Raw genomic sequence first — 18,001 nt, forward strand, 5'->3', positions numbered from 1 at the left:
AAATAAATCACCTTGTTTTCTCACTCGGGATGTTTTCCTCCTTCCAGATCTAAATCAAACGCCTCAGACCACACCGCCACAGTTGTTTCTGAAAGTAGGTGAACCCTTATGGATAAGGTGCAAAGCTGTTCATGTAAACCATGGATTCGGACTCAGCTGGGAGCTAGAAAATAAAGCCCTGGAGGAGGTAAGATGACAAGTTTGCATTCTGAAACTGCAGACACAACGACCGAATAGTATGGGTTGAAGTCATTAAATTCAAACTCTGTTTTATTAAAACCTAGGGCAGCTACTTTGAGATGAGTACCTATTCCACAAACAGAACTATGATACGGATTCTGTTTGCTTTTGTATCATCAGTGGGAAGAAACGACACTGGCTATTACACTTGCTCCTCTTCAGAACATCCCAGTAAATCAGCTTTGGTTACCATCATAGGTAATGCAGGCTGCTCATGCAATCTCTATTGATCCTTTTAGTTGCTTTAGTGTGGAGTGTGAGGTGTGTACTGCAAATTCGGATATCAGTTTACGTTCGTGTCAAAAAGCTGAGAACGAAACTGACATAGAATAGTTTTATAAAAAGTAGAAGCTGCCTGCACCCTTCCTTTTCCACTTAAACCGTGCTCGCTTGAATGCCACTGTCTTTGCACTGTCATTATAATGTAACCATCTGTTTGTGAATGTTTGTCTGCCAATAGACTCTAAGTTTCTGAAGGACGGGAATAATCCCTTCTATCTTTGTGGTCCCAGAACCTGGCAGAGAGCCTGACACAAAATAGGCACCTAATCAACACTTGTTCTGAGAACCGAGGGTTATGAGCAATGACAGAGAGAAGGGACAAGCACTTAGATGCACGGAAATTGGGTGGGCTGTGTAGGATTGGAAAATAACCATGCTTCGGTAATCTCAGATCAGGTGGCAGCCTCCAGCCATACTGAGAATGCTAGGAAATGAGGTGATTCACATACCAAACTAATAAGGAAGTGCTTCATAAAGAAACCTGTTGAATACTGCTGGCTAGATTGTTTTATTTGTGCCCGAGATGATTTTATGTGGGACGTGTCACTCACCAAGAGGGCTGTTTTCACTCAACAGAGGGCTTCCAAATTCTGCCAGTCAATCCCCCCTCGTGTACATGCTTGGCTGGGCTGGGGGAACCCTTCGATCTCTTGAAATTGTCCACAAAATCTGGAGGTTGATTTATATACATTTCTTTGGGAAGGGAGTCAATTATTCATATCCAATTCTTAGAGGAATCTTGACTGTAGAAGGTGAGGAACCCAGGCTTATAACTGGGGATAGGACTCCTGTATTTCTTGTCGGACTATCAATTCTGACCTGCGGCGTGCCCACATCTGAGTTTTCTTATGTCAAACTGATGAACAAAAATTTATTGTATCTTTTCAATGTATGTCCATATGGATCCCATCTAATTTATAAATGTACTTTTTTTTTAACAGAAAAGGGATTTATAAATGCTTCCAAATCAAGTGAAGATTATGAGATTGACCAGTATGAAGAGTTTTGTTTTTCTGTCAGGTTTAAAGCATACCCACAAATCAGATGTACATGGACCTTCTCTCAAAAATCGTTTCCTTGTGAGCAAAGTGGCCTTGATGATGGGTACAGGTGAGCCAACAAAGAGCTCAGGGGCTCGCCTGGCTTAGTGCAACCCTCCTTCTTGCCCCCAGAAGAGCAGTTTTGTATTACAAGTTTATATATTATTGAGTTGACGTTGAAGATGAGACAAGAAAAAGCAGAGATGAGGCCATCGTACTAGTCTTATAATCAGTTCAGATGGTGTAACCTACTGCACAAAAAAACAAAGAATCCTATTAGTTTGAGTATGGTTCCGTGGCATTTTCTGAGTCACTAGATTGTTACTTCCTATTTGAGAGTACTGTGCTTTAGTATACTGAATCTCCCTCAGCACATATGCAGATGATTGAGGAAGTAAAACCCCTTTAAAAACAGCAAAACATTACTTATAAGTGTATTGATTTAACTTTTCAAAATTATAAATGCAAAAATAGCCTCAGAATAAATGGTGAGGGAAAATTGCATTTGTATAGCTGTGTTCAAGATTGTTTCATGGGAGAAACTCTTTGTTCCTTCTTTGGAAAACAGAAAACAACTTTTTTTCTTGTATTTTCTGTAGCTATGACACCTCTTATCTCTTAAACGTAGTCCTATGTGACATGATTTCATGCTAGACTCTGAGCGCCTGAAAGGCCCTGGTCGTCTCTCAAGCAACTCAGTGGTCTAGAATAAATCGTTTCTTGACATGTGGTCCATAAACCATTTATGTAGGAATCATCTGGGCAAATGTTAAAAATGTGGATTCCTGGCTCCCATTCTAGACGTGCTCAACAACTGGGGCAAAATGCCCAGATTCTACATTTTTCATCCCCTCTGGTGATTCCTATCACGGGTCTCGATCCGTGTGTTGCAGGACAGTAGCTACCAGCCACGATGGCTATTGAGTACTTGAAATGGGCTAGTCCAGATTGAGATGTGCCATAATTGTAAAATACACACTAGATTTTGAAGACTTAGTGTGAAAAAAAGGACTGTAAAATATCTCAATTTTTATGCTGATTATATGTTAAATTATAGTATTTTGGATATATCGAGTTAAATAAAGCCAATGATTAGTTTTTACTTATTTTTCTTTTTTATAGCTAACTGGAAAATTTTAAGTTACCTATATGGCTTGCATTCTGTTTCTCTTAGATAGCATTGGTCCCGGTGAAGGGGAAGAGTTGGGTTTTTTTTTTTAACCTGGATTCTTCTCTGTTTCACAATTGATGTGCTGTTCTTCATACCCCAAAATTATTTATAACTGATCCTTGTTTGCATTTTTTTTAAAGATTTATTTTATTTTATTTTACTTGAGAGAGAGAGAATGAGAGAGAGAGAAAGCACATGAGAGGGGGGAGGGTCAGAGGGAGAAGCAGACTCCCTGCCGAGCAGAGAGCCCGATGTGGGACTCGATCCCGGGACTCCAGGATCATGACCTGAGCCGAAGGCAGTCGCTTAACCAACTGAGCCACCCAGGCGCCCCTTGTTTGCATTTTTTAAAAGGCTGTAATGCAGAGTTCGCATGGAACCCTCTGTCCTCTCTTGCCCTAACCTCTTAATGTTCAAAGCATTCACTTTTCAGTTAATTAAGAACACAATCTTTGACCTGTGAGCTGACTGATACCCACTTCCCTGAATCAGGGTTTCTCAAAAGCAAACTATTGACATCTTGGGCTGAATAATTCTTTGTTCTGGGGGCTGTCCTTTGCATTGTATGATGTTGAGCAGCATCCCTGGCCTCCAGCCACTGGATGTCAGTAGCAATTCCATCCCCAGTTGTGACAACCAAAAATATCTCTAGACATTGCCAAATGTCCCTGGTTTGGAAAAATTGCCTGGGGTTGAGAACCACTGCCTCAGAATAATCACCCCGTTGTCATAAGCTCTTATTCTGAATTACCAAACTTTTGAGAGTAGGCGGCCAGGGAGTCAGCCCCTGTCTTTCTACTGACTTGACTGCCACAGGCCTGAGTTGAGATGGGTATCAGTGGTATCCACATCTACTCCCTTCTTTGTATTGTGACCCCGTGTCAGAGAAGCTCTTAGTGTTATGGGATTATCTTTTGATCCTGATCCAAAGGGCTAGAGGATCAATTCGATTTAATTCAACAAATACTCCCTAAATATCTTCTTGATGGGCTTGGTGCTGTGAGGGCATACAAGAATGAATAAGGTAATGTCTCTTTCTCTCTCCCCGCCCCTCCCAAAATTAGACAGGCACATTCAAAGGCAAGGGGCACCTGGGAGATCATTCATTGCTCCTTTGCTGCTGAATTCTGGCACAAACTCTTGAGTTTTTACAGAATCACTGTTCAGAGGGCCATGTCTCTGATATCCAGGTCATGGACCAATCTAATGGGCTGGTGAATTCCATTTCATTCCGTGGTCACAGTCTCTACCCTGGACCCCAAGCAGTTAACCTGTAGAGGTAGCCAAATGAGTAAATCAGGATAGATCCTGATTCTTATAGTGTTCTGCGCCTCTTCCATTCATAATTACCTGGTAATATAGTTAACGTCTTTGTGTGTTGAATCTCACCAGTGAGTTTATCAGCTTCCCCAGAGGGGCACTCTGTCATTCCTCTATCTTTATACAATACCTTGTTGAGACAATGTGTATTTAATAAATGAATGAATTCATCATTACCCCTGGAAGTGTTGATGCCTCGCCTGGGCCAGAATGAGTCAGTGGTTTCCTGTGTGCCCTGCAAGGACCACACACAAGACACTCACACAACGCGCAACACTAAGAGTTTATTTTATTTAAAAGTCCTTGAAGAGCTGCAGTATCTGTTGGTAATACTGATGCACTGGGTACAGTGTTTGTCAGTGATAATGGTGCACTGGATATCATGCAGCACCATATGCATCACGTAATACGCAACACAAAGGAAAAACGGAGCCTCCTTCTTTGTGAAAAAGATGCTCAAAATACTGAACAAAAAATGAATAACGAAAAATCTAAACGTAGCTTCCAATGAGTGCCCTGAATGTCTTTTGCTCTTCACACCAGGCTCTGTGTTGAGACAGCAGACTCCATTATAATCTGACCTCTTTCCAATTTAGTAATAAGATAAAAGAATCGTACAGTGAGCATCCTTTTCCTTACCACCTACGTTCAAAGGTTTAACCAAACTGAAATTTGTTTGTGAAGGACTGTATTTTAATCATGTTGCAACAGATGGCTTTAGAGGCAAAGTGACACGAGCTTTTGTAGCTGTAACTGAAAGGCCTCTGTAGGAACCTTCCTCGTGAAAAAAAGGCTATGGTGTGGTCTTAGTGTGTGTGCCAAAAGTCCGTCAGCTTCCCCACCTTCACAGCTTCGTTTCTCCTATTTACTTCCTCAAACATCACACCCCAAGTGTGAGGGCTTGCCTTTCTGTGTTTACATTTTATTCCACTGTAATTCTCTAGCAGTCCTGATATCTTGATTTCACGAAGCGGTCCTAGGATATTCATCTGTTGTTTTGCATAATTTCCTGTCCCCCTAGACTTACTTATGAATGCTGAATCTACCTTAGCTTTTCCCAGTTTCTTGGTTAAAAACAAACAAACAAACAAAAAAACCCAAAGCTTAAGATGTTAGAATTATTTAGTGATTCCTTCTGAAAGACTGTCCTTAGCTTGCCTGATCCCTGTGTTTTTCTTTTCCCTGGAGTGTTTCATTTTCCACCTCTAGTAGCCTGGAGTTCTGCACACACCGAGCATTAACTGAGCGCTTACGGGAAACGGCAGTGTGGTGGTCATGTGAGTTCTGGGCCGTAAGATGCTGTCCTTCTCAAGAACACACTAACAGAAAAACAGGCTCTCAAGTCAATAAATGATATGTAATTGCAGAAGTGTATTAAGCCTCTTTGGAAGGATTTTCTTTTTTCTGGAAAGAGATGGGCCTTGAACGAATACAGAAAGGAGGGAAATGATGTGTGGGTTCAGTGAAGCACCGAGAGCCCCCAGCAAACCCTGCCCCCCTTCTCTGCTGCTGTTTGGGGGCAACGGGGCTGTTCCTTTTCTCCCAAAGACCCTGCCCACTGAGAGCAAAAGAAACTTCTTCAAACTCTGACCACATACCAGACAATGTGCACATCCTTTATGTGGATTATCTCGTTTAATACCTATAATTCCATTTTTTGAAAGATGGAAGCAGGCTGTTACTTGCCCACATGGGGCAAAATCAGTACCCTTCTTTTACTCCTGTTTTCTGAAATTACCTTTTAAAAAAATAGAAATAACACCAATATCTCTACCTCTAGAGATTATATTTCAGGCTCTTTCTATGTAACCACCATGATAGGAACATATAAATACAGGTTTTTATACAAATATGACATTAATTTTGCCATTTGTAACCTGATTTTTTTTTATTTAAAATATGTTGTGAGCATCTCTTCATGGTACTAAGTATATTATATCTTACCCTAGTTACATTATCATCTTAATGGCTGCATAGTATTCTGCTTTTTAGGCCATTTTATTTTAACTGACTCCTGTTGATGGGCATTTACTTTAGGTTTTTTTTTTTTCTTTGCATCTTTCTTTTGGCTTTAATGTGATTTTCTCACTTAGAGTATATGCCACAGTAAAGTTTCTAAATTTCTTTTATATTCAAAATGATTACTGGACTTAATAAGCCTTCTAGTAATGATAATCTAACACATATATTGTGTTCAATGTAGGAGCTGGGCACCATTACAGACATGTCATACATAACTACTTAATAAAAATTTAATACAGTGTTCTCCCACAACCATATGAGGTCAGTACTACTACTGCCTTCATTTTACAGACGAGGAGGTATAGAGAGGTTAAGTGACTTGCCCAAGGTCACACCACTGGGCAATGGCAGAGCTGGGATTCCAGCAACCTAGGATTCAGAGACTACGTTTTTGACCATCTCACTATACTGGCTCTGGACACCAAGTCATTTCAAAAGTGTAGAAGTCCCAAACCCAATGTGCAAGAAAACAAAAATGCAGGCAATGCCAGCATTTTCGTTGGTTATTTAGAAATAAAGTGTGCCTCCTGATGAGTTGTACCATGCAACGCTTTGCTACGCAGTGCTTAATGGTTCTATTGCCCCAGGCTTGCTGACTCCCCTGACATAAAATAAAAACGAGCAGGGTATTATTATATAGAGTCATATGAAATCATCAGCACCTTCCTCCCACCTCCTGACTATCTTTATCTAACTCGAGGCAGAAGTTGGAACAGACCAGATTCAACTTCAGCCTGGCCGTGTTCCCCCAGGCCCGCTGCAGGTGCAGTCTGCAGGAGACAGAATCGCTGGCTTCCTCATCAGATGGCTAGCACTCGGTGCTGAGGAAAGCCACCTCCAGTCCCGTCAGCTTAGTCACCAAGATACTCTTTCACTGTAAACTCTAACGTCCTGATCTCCTGTCTCATGCCAGCTTGCCATTTTTAGAAAAACCCTAAGGGGAAAGAGGAAGCTTTGAATCTCCAGATCACCTCGTTGGTTAGTCCCCTTGGAATTCCCAGAGGAGGTTCAGTGACACCGTTGTTGCTCTTGCTAGGGTTAACTGTCATCAAAGGGCTGGGAGGGGGGCCCAAGCAGTCTAAAATGAGCTGGGTATTTGGTTTTGTGTTTAGGCTACTTAGGTGACCCATTTCTTACCTGGAAGAGTGAGAACATTTCAGATGCTCTCTTGTCTATCCCATGGCAAATCATACTCCATTAAGATAGCACAAAAGACTTAGGAGGGAAAAAGTTTACAAAACATTTTGCTTTGGTCTGCATGATAATCACTAACTGTATGGGTAGTTTTTCCTTCAATCCAATTGATTGGTGCTTTGGGCAGGGTGCCTGGCCAGCCACACTGGCTTCTTTTTAATCTCCTTTCTTCTTTCTTTATAGGGTCTTTGACTATTGTCCATTGGGAATTAACGTTTTCCCTTTTAAGAAGCACACATCTTACCCTTCTTGGGCCACTTAAACTCTGCCTTCCTAAAGTCCGGGAATCACAAATAGCTACATTTGCTTTTCTCCCTAGTGTTATAATGTTGCGCTCCCCCATCTTTCCATCACTGTGACTTCAGCATCCGTTTCCTTGTTGTCCAGAAGTAGGTCAGGATAAGAAATTCCACTTTCTCCTTCAGCCTCCTTGTCGTTAACAGGGCAAACAAATCAAACAGGGCAAACAAAAAACTTGTTAAATGCTCACTTTGATAGGCCAGAGAAATAAATCCCCTTCTCACTATACAAAGTCAGAATTACCCTTAGCTTCGGAGTTAAGGGCACAGAACACTGGTGTCAAGTAAACATGGGCTCCAAAGCAGCTCTATCAGTCAGTTGCTTGGTGTGGGTGTTGAGTCTTAGAGATCAGCAGGGATTCTGCTCTCTCCCTCTTCCATCTCCAGCACAACACGGGCTAGTTCTTTTTTCCTGGTGCCTCTTGGGTTTGCTCTTTCCAATCCTTTCCCGTTTTCCCTACCTTAGACAGCACTTGTTTTTGTGTGCTCTGACTTCTCAAATCTGAACTTTTACTTCTGCTCTCATCAGACTTCCCACACCCTACTGGAACTGCTCGTCTACCTTCACCACCAACGCGAAAATTCTGTGAGAACAGAAACTCACCTCTTGTACCTCACTGTTGTATCCTTGATTCCTCCAACGAGTAGATTCTACCATTGATAGTAGAATGAATGAATGAATGAATGAATGAATGAATGAATTCCTGTGTTACAGCAACTGCCTCCAGACTTCTCTCCAGTAAACTTTTCCTCCTGCCATCAGTCTAAACTACAACGCTGCTCATGATATTCCTTTCCTGATCAGGAATCTACAGCATCTTCCTGATTTCCCCATGAGTTTTGAATAATGAGGCTTGTTTCTCATGGTCCCTGATCACTTGGTCCCACCCTACCTGTTCAGCCTTTTCTCCCACATCTCAGCTTGTGCTGCCCCCTCCTCTCCATGTGGCCACACTAGAATGCGCTTGCCTCCCCCTTGGGTGCTTTGCTTTTGCCCTCTCCTTAAAACCAACTCATCTGCGAAGAGTCCTAGCTCAAGTCCTGCTTCTGTGCAGACCTCTGAACATTTCTCATCTCTATTGGCCTCCTCTGCCTTCTTTGATCTTCTATTGGCCTTTAGTTTAATTCTACCTATGGAGGTTTTGTCCACCCGCCCACCTGGTTTATGATATCTTTGAGGACAGGAGCCATATTTTGTAGGTCTTTGCATTCTACATAGCTCCTAGTTTAAGTCTGGTTTCCACACCCCGTGTTCTCCTGTTTACACTTCTACCCTGGCAATATGTTTTATTTATATATGTTTTATATATATATATATATACACATATAATTTACTGTTAATAGATTATATAGAGGTAGCCTATTAAATATCTTCTGAACAAGCCTTAGATTTTCTTATTCTGTTTTAAGGGAATATTTTTTCCTATTTCTTCGATGCATAAAGGCATATTCAACAGCTCTTTGATCCCCCATCTCCCCTACACTATCCAGTATCCTGCTATAAGGATCAGCAACCTGTATACCTCGTAGGCATGGTGGCTAATGCGCAATATCAAGTTATCCATGTCCAAATGTATTGAGTGGTTGATGAGCGCTCCAAGTAGATACTAGAGCCTGCTGAAACCACCTAAAGATTTCTGTACAAACTCTGTGGATTTGAGCCCTCGTCACTGTTAATTGCTACAAAAGTCAAGAGTTGGTTATAGGTCCTGCATTGGACCAATGTCAGAGAGCCATCCTTTTAGGAAGCAGGGCGATTATGGGCTCCCGTCCCTATAAGTGGTTCTTCCATATATCTGGGAAGTCAGGCAAGTCCAGGATATATAGAACAATAGGGGCAGGAACCTCTTCTTGTCTCTCTTAGGAACCCCAGCCTAGAGGAGTGCTTCTCAACCTTTAATGTGCATATGAATCACGTGGAGATCATCTTAAAATGCAGACTCTCAGTCAGAAGGTTTGGGGTGGGACCTGAAATTTTGTATTTCAAACGAGCTCCTAGATAATGCCAATGCTGATGTTACCTGGCTGTGGACCACACCACACTTAGATTCGCAAGGGCTTAGCATATAGACACCTTTTTGCCTACTGGACTTTAGGGAGTCAGCGTCTCAAGGAAGACTCCCATGCATGCCGACATTCGTTCCAGCATCTCCTATAAGAATGTGGCTAAGTGTATCTTTAATTCTTTTTCAAACAGCATATCTAAGTTTTGCAACCATAAACACCAGCCAGGAGAATATATATTCCATGCAGAAAATGATGATGCCGAATTCACAAAAATGTTCACGCTGAACATAAGAAGTAAGTTAAATTATCAAGAAATTTCATTTTCATTTTATAACTCCTTCATTATGTATTAACTATTACCAGAAAGAGCTAAGCAATGGCTTAGAAGGGATGCTATAAGCTATTTTTATATGCCGAAGTATGTTGAAATTTTACTTCAAATCTACCAGCTTTATTTATATATAGATCTATCAATCAATAGATATATAGATAGATAGATATTTCTTTCTGTGTTCATCCTTTGAAGCTAAGATACTTCTTCCATGTCCTCTCTGAGTGCACTTTAGTGTAGTCTCATTGACTTGGTACTTTGAAAGGTCATGTTAAGGAATAGCTAAAAGTCACATTGCCTGCCATTTGTTTGTCTTAGTAATTTCTGTTTCTTTAAAAGAAGAAGATATAAAAAGATGAGAGTACATTTCGTTGGCCTTTTTGTAGGTGTTTCTTCTGAAGCCAAGAATCAATTTGATTCTTGGAGGTAATAGATTTGCATGCCTCTGCTGTCTACAGGAGGGGCCTGGCAGTGGAAAAGTCATGTTCCGCAGATGGGTGGTAGGGTTGCCTGGACAGAAAATTCCATACAAGGGGCAGAAAGGGAATAACCAGAGGGCTTGAGTCATCCTGCATATGAGACACCCTCACCGAGGCACAAACAGCTTGGAGTGGACAGGCAGCCTCGATGAAGTGAACGCTGAAGCCGTTTCTGGAAAGTCCCGTACCACAGGAGCTTATTTTTTGTGTTATTTTCTACAGGGAAACCTCAGGTGCTAGCCAAGACATCAGCAAGTCAGGCTTCGTGTTCCTCTGATGGCTACCCCTTACCATCTTGGACCTGGAAGAAGTGTTCAGACAAGTCTTCCAAGTAAGGAGGACATTGGTGTCTCTTGTGTTGGAAGAACATAGAACTCACACTCTCTCTGACATATTGACTCTTTCTCATGAATACACTTTAAGAAGAAATGATGAAGTATTTAAAATGTTTGCCTTCTGAGTCAACCATAATTCTCAATGGTCACAGAGTGTTTATGATAACTTTCAACAGCGAAATAAATCCCTTTCCAACCTCCCGAGACCAACCCTAACTTCTAATCTGACGACAGCCCCACCTGCCTAACCTCTCTGTCTGCCATTTCTTTTCAGCTGCACAGAGGAGATCACAGAAGGAATTTGGAATAAAAAGGCTAACAGAAAAGTGTTCGGACAGTGGATATCAAGCAGCACCCTTAACATGAGTGAAGCCATGAAGGGATTCCTGGTGAAGTGCTGTGCCTACAATTCCCTTGGCACATCTTGTGAAACAATCCTTTTAAACTCATCAGGTAGACAGCAGTCACTATTGTAATGTACCACCTCCAGGAATTCCCCACTAGAAGGCTTTCCCTGTCGTTGGCTTTTATTTGGGGAATTTCACCAGAGCACATAGGTTTGGTGTGTGAGACAAGAAGGCTTTTTGAGTCAGGCAAGAATCCCCACTGAACATATGCTATTTTGTAATTCAGGGGCAGAGTGACTTCTCCCTACGTGAGTGTGACTCATGCGTTACAGTGATGGAGGTAGAACCATAAGCCCCAAGAACAGGAAGTATCTACCGAAAGATCCAACTCCAGAGAAACTGATTTAGTAATTGGGGTCCCTACCATTTTACCTCTTGATTGATCACCTTCTGTTCCTTTAGCCTGCTGTTTTATACTTTTGAGTTTGTTTTTTTAGAAGCCTCCTAATTTAAACAAGTCTGAAACCTGCCCGCCTACACTGAGAGTTGAGAATCACCAGCATCCCAAAACTAACTTCCCATTCATACGATACCTTCATCGGGAGAGCACAGACTTCTTTTTTTTTTTTTATCTGACTTATATATCCCGTGGGTTTAACTAGGTGTCATTCCTATAACCCTAGGAAGTGATTTGTAAAAATGGGGTCAAAATCATTCAAAATTATCTAGAAAGGGAACTTGTCCTTTAGATGAACGTTGCCTGATTTTCTGTGGGGAAATGAGTATCTGTCAAGTGCTTGCAAGAACTGCAAATGATGGTTTCTCAAACAGGAGGTGAGAGACGATAATAAGATCTACTCCATCAACCAGGAACACAGGTTCATTGCTCGGTGACACTCTTGCCTTGCAGGGCCCTTCCCTTTCATCCAAGACAACATCTCCTTCTATGCAACAGTCGGGCTTTGTCTTCCCTTCATTGCCGTTCTAACCATGCTCATTTGTCACAAGTACAAAAAGGTAAAAGCAAAGGTAAAAATTCATCCCTGTTTCCCATTTCTAAGGGCCTGCCTGTTGCTAATTGACCCATTATTTCATCTCTGAAGCAATTTAGGTATGAAAGCCAGTTGCAAATGGTACAGGTGACCGGCTCTTTGGATAATGAGTACTTCTACATTGATTTCAGAGAATATGAATATGATCTCAAATGGGAGTTTCCAAGAGAAAACTTAGAATTTGGTAAGAATTGAATAGTTCCAATGTTTCTGTAGCATTTCCTTTCTATTGGAAAATCTCTAACATGTCCTCACTCACCATTTGTCTTTCAGGGAAGGTGCTGGGATCAGGTGCTTTCGGAAAAGTGATGAATGCAACAGCTTACGGAATTAGTAAAACTGGAGTCTCAATCCAGGTGGCAGTCAAAATGCTGAAAGGTACAGTAAAGTGGGGCGCCTGGGTGGCTCAGTCGGTTAAGTGTCTGCCTTTGGCTCGGGTCGTGATCCCAGAGTCCTGGGATCGAGACCAGCGTGGGGCTTCCTGCTCGGCAGGGACCCTGCTTCTCCCTCTCCTCCCTGCTTGTGCTCTCTGTGGCTATCTCTCTCTCTCTCTCTCTCTCTCAAATAAATAAAATCTTTTTTTTAAGATTTTATTTATTTATTTGACAGAGAGATAGAGAGCACAAGTAGGAAGAGTGGCAGGCAGAGGGAGAGGGAGAAGCAGGCTCTCCACTGAGCAGGGAGCCGGATGTGGGGCTCGATCCCAGGACCCTGGGATCATGACCTGAGCCGAAGGCAGCCGCTCAACCTACTGAGTCACTCAGGCACCCCAAATAAATAAAATCTTTGAAAAAAAAAGGTACAAGTGCAATGATATCCACAATGATGCACGAAAATGGGAGGCATGGTCTCCCGCCTCCGTGTTTACTCTTTTCCATCATTTTTATGGTTGCTGCTTGCCATGCTTCAAGGCTAAAAGGGGACTGAGTTGGGGTTCGGGTCAACCAAGTTGTGAGTATAAAATACAAGTCATGAACGCAAAACTCCATCTCTTCTGGACTCCATCTCAACACTTCTGTTGAGTGTTTTCGGCTTCAGTATTAGGGGGTACTGTTACTACAGGCAGATGTTGTTTCTCACATTTTGACACAGACCCTGGGTAGAAGAACAAATTGAAGCCCTCTGTATTCTCACTTCCCACTTGTGGCTTCATTACCTCCCACCTGGCCTCCACCGCCATCCCTCCCCTTAGCATCACTCACTCAGCCAGAGTGCCCCGGTTGGCTTTTGCTGAGGGAATCAGCAACCTCCAACAAACCAAGTCTAATGGGCATCTTTTAGTCTTCATGCTGCTTGACTTTTCAGCATAGATTGGCACCATTGACTGTTCTCTCCTTTAAACCCTTTCTTCCTCTGGTTTCCGTGTCACCATATTCTTTTGTTTTTTCCTCCTGCCTCTCTGCCTGCTTCACAGTCCTATGCTGGCTCCTCGTCTTTTACCCGGCTTTTTATGTGGGGTTCCTGAAGGCTTGCCCCTGGGCCTCCTTCCCTTTTCACACCACATGCTCTCCACAGGCTATGTCAACGACACCCATGCCTTCATCCCTTGTACCAATGGTTCTCACAATCGTGCCTCCCTTCCGAGCCTCAGGTTATGTCCAAATGCTTGGGTGTCTCCAAAGTTTCCCTAATTCAGTCTGAACTCCTCCAACCCTGGCCCTCCATCAACGCTCCCTGTCTGTGATTGGTTACAAGTACCAGTGACTTGCCACATTCCCCACAGTCAGGTGAACCAGAAACCAGAACCAGAAACCGGAAGCCTTCATTCCAGCCCCCTATAAGCCATCCGTCTCAGGTTCCCTGCTTGGTGTTCCTTGAATCCATCCTCTCCTCATCTCTAGTCCGAATCTATCTCTCCTGAACGAACGGCTGCAGTAGCCTTCCAGGCAGGGATCCTTATGCGCTCTTACCTCCTTTAGGATTCTCTATATTGAAGCCCCAAGTGACGACAATGAAACGCAAAGCGGATCATTTTCCTACTTAATGTTGCCGCGTGCTTTTGATCACTCCCGAAGTAGTGTCCACAGCCCTGCGCGATCTGGCTGCCCGCCTCGCACTCAGCACACTGGCCTTCTTCCAGTTCCTCCAGAACACCATGCTTCCTCCCATCCCAGGGCCCTTGGACAGGCCGATCCCTCGGCTCACCCTTCCCCTTTAACACCGTTCTCTCCCACTCCTCCTTTAGATCTCAGCACAAATATCACTTCCTCAGGGAAGCCTTCTCTCACACCGCAGAAGAGATCAAGTTCCGTGCCGTATGCTCTGTTAACTCTCCGTAGGCTTCTTTCCCATGCAATTTATTGCAGTTGTAGGGACATATTTGCTTAATTATCCCATTCATGTCTCATCTGCCCCATTAGTCTGTAAGCCTCACGAGGACAAGGGTTGTATCTGTTTACTGTGTTTTCTGTATTTTGATCTTTGCCCAATCTATTACTTCAGTACAGAATGTTCTCCCTCCCTTCCCACTGTAAATTCACCTACTGAACTCTTATTTTTCCTCAGGTCTCAGCACATGCACTTGGCGTTCCCTTCCATACCTCCCCACGGCTAGGTTAGGTGTCCCTCTTGTGTGACCCCACAGCACCCCCTCCATTCATTTGCCACTTTGCATTTATCACACTATGTTATAATTGTTTATCTACTTGTCTTTCTTTTCCGGGACATTCTAAACTCCAGGAAGACAGGGGCTGTGTCTTGTCTATCTTTCAGTCCCCATTGCTTGGCACATTGCCTCATACACTGTAGACATTCAGTAAATACTTGTTCAGTGAACGAATGGATAAGAATAAATGAAAGTGCTTTGAAAAAGTTAAGTACACCATAAAATATATTACTTGGTTGTGAGGAACAAGACATGGACATTTGAAAGCCATGGACCCCTATAAAACATGAAACAGCAGAAGACATGACCCATACTCGTGGGTCATAGTGCTCACAGTGAAGAATCTCACTCCCATGCCAAGATGTTGGTAGTAAGGAGACCCCCAAGACCTCACTAAATCAAAATAGATGGCATCAGTGATCTGAAAAAGTTAGCATAAAGGCTAGGTGTCTTCCAAGACAAAATAATGACACCTGGAAATATTGAATAAAATCTTCATTGAATGTAAAGAAAAGTTACTATGTCTGTAAGAAAGAATACATTAACAGAGGAGTGGGTGCCTGGTGCCTAGGGCTCCAACACCCTCATGGGCAGGAGTGCCCCAATCACCTGGGCACCTCACTCTCCGTGACATGAGACCTTTGAGTTTATCAATAACTACCCTCATTCTATGCTTCTAAGCAAGATTATGAGCACAATTTGCCAAGCTATCTAGACTTATCTTCAGGGAGAGAATGCATTAGCCAACGGATACATTCTAGCCTATTCTGCAGTTAGGTTTCTCATGATCAATTAGTGAGTCTCTTGAGAACTTGGTTAGTGGGAATTGGTCTCTTTGACCTTCTCACCATTGGACCCATTGACAAGTTTAAGATTTTAAATCTGAGGACCACAGGCTGGAGCCAACCTTGCTAACATTCCTATCTTGTCTTTCTGTGTCCAGCAAATCCAAGAGTCAAAAAAAAAGTTATGTTTTTCCCTTCAGTATATTTATTAACTTCTACCATGCAGGAAAAATCATGCATTTTGTTTTGTTTTTTTTGAGGGTCAATATAAAGATTTTTATTTTGGTAAGTAGAGGAATGTCCAGTAGAAAGGCACATTATCAGACTAAACTTTTATACTGCAATCGTTGAAAATCTGTCTTAAACACAAGATATTATTATTCAAAATTTGTGAATTATTTTATGCATTTTAAAATTTTCATGCAAATCTCTGAACTGAACAAAGTTTTAATTTATTAAACGATCTAAAATACCTATTTTGCTTCAGTTTTATATTTTTTTTATGCTTTTCCATTGACAGAAAAGGCTGACAGTTCTGAAAGAGAGGCTCTCATGTCCGAACTCAAAATGATGACTCACCTGGGAAACCACGAGAATATCGTGAATCTGCTGGGGGCATGCACACTGTCAGGTAATCAATTCCTGCTAAAAACATCTCATCAAAAATATTTGAGCCAGAGGACAAAGAGGACATTTGTTCTCAATTTTTCCTCTTTCCTCAGTCATAGTACAGGCCCTCAAACCCGAGCGGAGTTAGACATTGAGCACTCCAAAATCAAATGGGTCAGTGTAGAGAATGCCTCTCTGGACTGATCCCAGACTGATTCTACCTGCTCAGATGGAGCTTCTCCTCAGCCTGTGAAGCTGGCCTCCCTGCAGTGGGGAGAATGGCCGCAGAGCTTGGCCGCTGCCCAGTTTGGGCTTCTTCAAATAAGGCACAGTGAAGGCGGTATTTCAAACTCCATTTTCCCAGCACTCAGTGGAGCATGCGCTCTGATTCACTTTTGCCTAGAAATACCGGAAAGACGTGCTCGTGGGTCATTCCTTCTGGGACGGGGTCAAGAAAGAAGAGAACAGGGGCACCTGGGTGGCTCAGTCGTTAAGCGTCTGCCTTTAGCTCGGGTCGTGATCCCAGGGTCCTGGGATCGAGCCCCACGTCTGGCTCCTTGCACAGCGGGAAGCCTGCTTCTTCCTCTCCCACTTCCCCTGCTTGTGTTCCCTCTCGCACTGTCTCTCTCCCTGTCAAAAAAAATAAAATAAAATCTTAAAAAAAAAAAGAAAGAAAGAAAGAAGAGAACAAGAGCAAATAGATCTAGGAGGCTACTCGGACCTATATCTCCCTCCTCAGGCAAACAACAGATGGGCATAGATTTGCCAAGTGCTCACAACGCAGTTGGCATATTACTCCTGGTTAGTTGCAAACTGGAGAATCCAAGTGGTGGAGGGTTATTGGTGAGGCAGTGGACAACAAGGGCCCAAATGGAAGGCAGAAGGAGACTGCTTTCCAAAGGAGTTAGAGCCAAAAGCCAAAATTGAGTTTAAAGTATAAGAAGAGATAAAATCAGAAAAAGTTGTACTCTTCCCAAGTCAGGGGAAAAGTAGGCTCTCATAGATGATGTCGTCTGCCGCACAGACATCTGAAAGAATTATTTGGAATTTGTATACCTATAATGAAAATTCTATTTCAGGACCAATTTACTTGATTTTTGAATATTGTTGCTATGGTGATCTTCTCAACTATCTAAGAAATAAAAGAGAAAAATTTCACAGGACATGGACGGAGATTTTCAAGGAACACAATTTCAGTTTTTACCCCACTTTCCAATCACACCCAAATTCCAGGTAAGAGAAGTGGGCCAGGGTTTCACAATGATACGTTACAGAACACAGCCCCCGTATGATGGTTTAACACCCCACACTGGCTGGGCTCTGAAGGCCAGAGTCCAGCATTGTGTAGTCTATGGGCTCTAAGATCTAGAAAGGTCACTTATCTTCGTTCTAGTTTCTCTGCTGATCTGGAACAATGAGACTTTCACTTTCCTATGGTACAGGGGCTGTAGCTGGCTCCGTCCACCTGTGCCTGAATCACACTCTGGACACATACTCAGTTTTGGGAAGAGTGCTTTATTCAGTCTTTCACCTCTCCTGGATGACACGTAGGAATTAGTAGAAAGAATGAACACTTTTCCCAAAGTCCTTGACATATTCGTAGAGAGTAGTTCAGGTCTTGGGAGTTTGACGCAAAAGAGCTCTGAACTCATAAATTGGATTTTCAAAAATTAGAAAGGATCAGTTGACATAATGTGATGGGGACGAAATTAAGTAGCGGTAACATTTGTCTCTGTGCTCTGTGTTGTATATTCTGCCATCCATGGGGAGCCTGAGTGATTCTCAGTCCTGTTAGGATGTTTTGTTTTAGCATGCATAAATGAAGGTTGTAGGAGTTTGGTGGGATGCTCATCTTCATCCCTGGAAATTTCTTGCTAATTACT

The 18,001-nt window shown here is 42.6% G+C and overlaps 1 protein-coding gene across 2 annotated transcripts in view; it reads left to right on the forward strand.

Annotated features, from left to right (window-relative positions):
• The window catches only part of FLT3 (fms related receptor tyrosine kinase 3), a 72,279-nt gene that overhangs the window by 38,803 nt on the left and 15,475 nt on the right, over window positions 1-18,001 (forward strand). For both annotated transcript variants that reach the window (XM_027589965.2, XM_027589966.2), the window contains exons 7-17: window positions 48-187; window positions 285-438; window positions 1,464-1,632; window positions 9,766-9,869; window positions 10,608-10,716; window positions 10,995-11,173; window positions 11,978-12,084; window positions 12,171-12,303; window positions 12,393-12,497; window positions 16,030-16,140; window positions 17,198-17,351. In XM_027589965.2, coding sequence (XP_027445766.2) covers window positions 48-187; window positions 285-438; window positions 1,464-1,632; window positions 9,766-9,869; window positions 10,608-10,716; window positions 10,995-11,173; window positions 11,978-12,084; window positions 12,171-12,303; window positions 12,393-12,497; window positions 16,030-16,140; window positions 17,198-17,351 — 1,465 coding nt within the window. The remainder of the gene's footprint in view (window positions 1-47; window positions 188-284; window positions 439-1,463; window positions 1,633-9,765; window positions 9,870-10,607; window positions 10,717-10,994; window positions 11,174-11,977; window positions 12,085-12,170; window positions 12,304-12,392; window positions 12,498-16,029; window positions 16,141-17,197; window positions 17,352-18,001) is intronic.

This window comes from Zalophus californianus, chromosome 3 (assembly GCF_009762305.2).
Source record: "Zalophus californianus isolate mZalCal1 chromosome 3, mZalCal1.pri.v2, whole genome shotgun sequence".
Classification (NCBI taxonomy): Eukaryota; Metazoa; Chordata; class Mammalia; order Carnivora; family Otariidae; genus Zalophus; species Zalophus californianus.